General features: G+C 40.0%; 1 protein-coding gene across 1 annotated transcript; it reads right to left on the bottom strand.

Moving 5' to 3' along the window:
• Positions 1-1,138: 1,138 nt before the first annotated feature.
• Positions 1,139-5,138, bottom strand: LOC139565401 (E3 ubiquitin-protein ligase RBX1). The gene is made up of 5 exons (XM_071385711.1): positions 4,908-5,138; positions 4,161-4,239; positions 4,014-4,084; positions 1,611-1,696; positions 1,139-1,374 (listed from the first exon to the last, which is right to left on the bottom strand). Exons 1-5 carry the CDS (start codon positions 4,983-4,985, stop codon positions 1,362-1,364), a joined length of 327 nt encoding a protein of 108 aa, XP_071241812.1. The 5' UTR covers positions 4,986-5,138; the 3' UTR covers positions 1,139-1,361.
• Between the last annotated feature and the right edge of the window lie 675 nt (positions 5,139-5,813).

Here is a 5,813-nt window from a genome sequence, read left to right on the forward strand (position 1 = left end):
GACAAACGGTGAATAAGTTATTGATTTTACATTTTTAAATGGCTTTTGGCAAATGTCTGTTGAATGTCAATGTATTTCTATCAAGTCAAAACTGGAATTTCTCCTCAAAACAAAAAGGTTGTAAAAGTATGCTAGACATTTATAGAATAAATCATATCTAGCTTGATGATTCTGTGACAAACGGTGAATTAGTTATTGATTTTTACATTCTTAAATGGCGTTTGGCGAATGTCTGTTGAATGACCGAATATAAAACCAACTTTACCTCGGTCTCACAAGGTCAACTTCTGCCGGTGACTATTAGTGATCAATAGTGGGTCAGCTCCTTACACATTGCATCCTTGCTCCATGGAATATCCTCTTCAAAATTGCCTCCCACAATAAATGGCTCCATTTTGGGGACGAGAGGTTCTGGAAAGGTCTACCCTCCATCCAGTCCGATAACAAACCACATCGACCACTACTGTAGTCTCAGCAGCCAAAGTATAATCAATGTGGCATTATGACTGTCATTCATAGAGAATCATAGCAAATAGAAAATGGGACTGCAAGCTAGTGCTGGAAGTGGCAATATGTAACTTTTTGGGTGGCCTAACCAAATTCAAAGAAATGTGAGTTATGTTTTATTCTACTTGAAGCAAATCTAAGAAGCTGTAGATATGTTCCATGTGCGCTATTTCTATGCTTCCCGTTAAGTTTTGTGTCTTACTTTCGATTTTGTATACTAGCTTCACACAGCTGAAACAATTTTTGCCTATGGAAAATATTTCACAGCGATTTAGAAGGTACAATATTTATCTACAGTATACTAACTTGTTTTTTCACTAACTGAAATTAGGTGAACTATTAGGGTTTTAGCAACCAGGAAATGCGGAGCGATTTCTGCATAGTGCAACTTTAAGTTATGAACCATTTCATCTTACAAAAATGTTTAGTTAATTTGGTCTTTCAGCCAATGATCTGTAACTTCCAACACAATTTTTTTGTTTTTTAAAATCTAATCATTAGAAAAATTCCTTAATTTAACCTATTTAACTTTGCAAGTCAGTTAAGAACAAATTCTTATTTACAATGATGGCCTACATGGTAGTTCTAAAATTGTATTTCCATGTCTAGTCCTCAATCCAAATCGATGCAGTTACACAGAACATTGTTTATTTATAATTTACAACATTGCAAATTCAACTTAAAAAATACTGTTTTCCAGCAAGCCTAAAACAACGAGATGTGGATGTCCTCAGTATTTGGATGTCCTCAGTATTTGCAATGTACTCAAAGTGGAGTCTATCATACGATGAAAGAGAAAGCAACAGAAAGCATGAAACTTGCAGAAGCCCAAGTAATGGTCCTGAGTCTTGCACCTAGTGTCCATATCTGTAAGAGGGAAAGGGAGTGTTCGTTATTAACTGTTTGACATACACAACTCATCTACAATGAGGCGGTGGAATAACGCATTAGCACCAGTAACATGGACACATGGCTGTTGTTTTTTTATCAGCCATCTATTTCCCCAAAAGGCAAGCATACTGCAGCTCTGATAGACAGCAGTTTAGCTAGGACCATGGAGTAGTGTTTTGAATAAGTGTTATGAATAAAATTATGACACTCACTTCTGAAACTCCCACTCCCTGTTGTCTAGGGGACACACCTGCCTGGTCTTCAACCAACGGGAGATACAGTGGAAATGGAATGCATGCTGGGAGAGAAGATATTATTAACATAACAGCATACCTAGACAATAGTTTTGTTTGAATACACATACTGTATACTACATACTTAATGAGTATATACACTATTAGTTCATTTTAGTATACTATAAACGAACGGTATTCTTTCAGTTGAGCGTACTCGCGCGTCGCCTGTCTACCCGGAAGTTGATGCTGTTGCTATGCAACCTCTCGCTAGCATAACAAATGACTAGCTTGACATTTTACAATTTCATATGTTCGTGAATTCAATCTGGAGTGCCAGAGTGCGCTCTGGGTGTTCATAAACCCAGAGCGTTGTTAGATTGTCCGCTCATAAATTCAGAGCGTTTCGCTCTCAGAGCGTGTCACTGGACGCTCTGGCAGAGGAATAGGGTTGATCCGAGCATTCTGACCTCACAATGGCAGTCAAGCACACAAGCTGATTGGCAAACGGCGGCTAGCTTGTGAGCCATTTCCAGAACAAATGAGAGAACACCTCACTGACCATGTTACTCGGCATAGCAGAGCTGGCTAGGCTGTTTTCATGTTATCCAGAGCGTTGGTGACTAAATGTGCTGCTGGCAACAATTTAATTACGCTTTTTGTCCTGAAGTTTACTGACACCGGCCATATATTCACAGGGTGTTAAGCGTTCGTAAATTCATCAGATATCCTGCGCTCTGGCACACTCGGAGTGCTCTGAAATAAGAGAAGATAGCCAGAATTAACAATGTCCAATGAGAACGCACAAGACTATAACACTAAGCTAAGAATTACGTGAATAATCAAGTCAATAAACATTGTGTAGTTCGTTAGATTATAGTTAATATACTGCCTGGCAAGAACGATGTATTAGTAGCCAACTAACGTTAGGTAACTAGCTAACATACCAGTACATACTGCTGTAATGCTATGCCTAAGTATAGTGTAGCTAAGAAATTGTCAGCCAACATTTTTTATTTCACCATTATTTAACCAGGTAGGCCAGTTGAGAACAAGTTCTCATTTACAACTGCGACCTGCCAAGATAAAGCAAAGCAGTGCAACAAAAAACAACAGAGTTACATATAGGATAAACAAAACTACAGTCAATAACAATAGAAAAATTCTATATTCAGTGTGTGCAAATGGAGTAAGGAGGTAAGGCAAAAAAATAGGCCATAGTAGCGAAGTAATTATAATTGAGCAAATTAACACTGGAGTGATAGATGTGCAAGTAGAAATACAGTTGTGCAAAAGAACAAATATGGTAAACAAAACAATATGGGGATGGGCTATTTACAGATGGGCTGTGTACAGCTGCAGCGATCGGTGAGCTGCTCAGATAGCTGATGTTTAAAGTTTGTGAGTGAGATATAAGTCTCCAACTACAGCGATTTTTGCAATTCGTTCCAGTCATTGGCAGCAGAGAACTAGAAGGAAAGGCAGCCAAAGGAGGTGTTGTCTTTGGGGATGACCAGTGAGATATACCTGCTGGGGCGAGTGCTACAGGTGGGTGTTGTTATCGTGACCAGTGAGCTGAGATAAGGCAGGGCTTTACCTAGCAAAAACGTATAGATGACCTGGAGCCAGTGGGTCTGGCGACGAATATGTAGTGACGGCCAGCTGACGAGAGCATACAGGTCGCAGTGGTGGGTGGTATATGGGGCTGTGGTGACAAAACTGATTGCACTGTGATAGACTGCATCCAGTTTGCTGAGTAGAGTGTTGGAGGCTATTTTGTAAATGACATCTCCGAAGTCGAGGATCGGTAGAATAGTCAGTTTTACGAGGGTATATTTGGCACCGTGAGTGAAGGAGGCTGTGTTGCGAAATAGGAACATGTAACGTAATAAAGTCATGACTTTTCAAATAAGTTACATTGCTCAACATTTGTAATAATTAGTTAAAGCAAGGAATTTGTATATACGCTCTCGGACTTCGGTTGCATATTTTCCTGCCATTTTCTTCAAATCTGAAAACGCTGTGAAGCCACACCCATTTTCTGAAGAATTGCCTTATGGGCCAAAAAAGCACAGAAAGAGTGTCCACTGCTTGTATACTTTGTATTTTTGCAAATGTAGTACAACATCCAGGAATTATATCCATACTATGACCAATAAGCATACTACATACTCAATTTATGTCACAAATAGTATGGTTAGTGGGTTAGTATGAGTATTCAAACACAGCTCAAAACATACATTCAAAAATGATTTACTTTTGGGGTAGTTCAATATAATGCAGATTAGTTTAGATCATGCTGTTGTTCTTTCACACTGAACTTTACAATCTAACTTATCAGGATGTATGCAAAATATACAAAAGCAAATAAGTCTGACTCACATTGCAGACTCCCCAGGCTACGGTGCACTCCTCTGATGTGGCAGAGGCCTGGTTAGCCTGGCACTCTATGCCTATGGAGAACAAGAGAAATGTGTAACACACACCTTTATTAACCCAGTAGTCAAATAATGTTAATGGCATACTCACAGAGATCCATAATGTGATTCCTACAGATGGCACAGTTGTCCACCACAATGTCCCAGGCCCAAAGTGCCACTGCATTCCACTGTAAAGAAGAGTCACATGAAATGATGATCATATCACTGGCAGTTAGTATTTGCTTGATATTGATGTTGTTTCAAATATGTATTAAAAAAGGAGTATATTGTTATTCACAATTTATTCATGTTAATCTGGTGTCAGGAGACATTTAGTCATCCAAATCACTATTGCATTTCATCAGACAAGTTAGGCCTATTTCACTATCCACACTGATCACAAACAATGCCAGGGTGAAAATGTTAGTGTTTGATACATCATTTTTCACTCAGTGTCAATAAATAGACAACCTCATAAGTGCAACTGGGCCCTGTCATTTTAGCAAGCTAACTAGGAAGCTAACGTTAACCAGTTGAGCAAATTAGCTAGTCATTGATTTCGTATAATGTCAATGCATCTAAAGCTGAACCTAGTAGTGGTTGGCTAGCTACTATTACAACAAACAGTGAGATTAGTTAACTGATTAGGTAGCGATCCACCCTGAAAGTGAAACGCAAACTCACTCCCCAAAACTAGATACAGCCAAACAGGGACTCCGTCTAGTTACAGCTAGCTCGCGAGCTATGCTAACAAATCACGCGTAGATTGTACCCAAACCCGTATTAACCCTATGATAATATCGAACATCACAGTATGTCTCAAATTTAGCTATGATTTATTTAAAAAAAAAAATACCTTCTTCACTTCAAAACGTTTCTTGCTTGCTCCACTATTCGTGGCGCTTGGGGTATCAACATCCATCGCTGCCGCCATGTTGACTATCGAACTTTCATGTGAACAGAGATATTAGAGAAAGGAGGAGATAGACATCCCATTGGATATGAATTGAATGACGTAACGCCCCACCCATCAGAATGTCGACCAATCGTGCTGACGTTGTCATGCTGCGTCACACAGTTGCTAAACTAATCGTCACGCAATCCCTTCTCAAAGTCGGGGTACAATGTCGCGTTCAAAACTACCTCGGACCTCGGGAAAAAACGAGCTCGACTCGAAAAATCCAACTCGGAATTCCAACTCGGGAACCTTTCTAGAGCTACGAATTTCCGACCTGAAGATCCCTGACGTCATGATTTGGCTTCGTATTTGTCCAAGTTCCAGTTGTTTTGAACATGGCATGGGAACTCGGAAAAATACGAGGTAAAATCATGACGTCAGTGATCTTCAGGTCGGAAAGTTGGAGCTCTAGAAAGAGGCCCGAGTGGAATTCCGAGTTGGATTACCATTGAAATAGTTTTTCCCCAGTCTGAGTTCGTTTTTTCCGAGTTCCCAATTGTTTTAAATGCGCTGAATTCTGAGTTTACCGAGTTCCAATTGTTCTGAATGGGGCAAGAGGCCCGAGTTCCCGAGTTGCAATGCCTCGTTCAAAACAACTGGGAACCGGAAACATCTGACTTGCGACTTCAGTGCTTCAAGACAACTGGGAACTCGGTAAAAACGAACTCCAACTATGGAAAATCGTTCTGAAGAGTCATCCAACTCGGGATTCCAAGTCCCTTTGCAAGATGGCGCCGAGAGAGACGGTCGCCTCGCTTCAGGTCCTTAGAAAACTATGCAGTTATTTGTTTTTTTATGTACTAT

This window comes from Salvelinus alpinus, chromosome 36 (assembly GCF_045679555.1).
Source record: "Salvelinus alpinus chromosome 36, SLU_Salpinus.1, whole genome shotgun sequence".
Lineage (NCBI taxonomy): Eukaryota > Metazoa > Chordata > Actinopteri > Salmoniformes > Salmonidae > Salvelinus > Salvelinus alpinus.

Coding starts and splice junctions, on each gene's coding strand:
- LOC139565401 (XM_071385711.1), bottom strand. CDS start 4,985: ATGGCGGCAGCGATGGATGTTGATACCCCAAGCGCCACGAATAGTGGA. Junction 4,240..4,907: donor AACGTTTTGAAGTGAAGAAG/GTATTTTTTTTT, acceptor TCTTCTTTACAG/TGGAATGCAGTGGCACTTTG. Junction 4,085..4,160: donor GAATCACATTATGGATCTCT/GTGAGTATGCCA, acceptor TGTTCTCCATAG/GCATAGAGTGCCAGGCTAAC.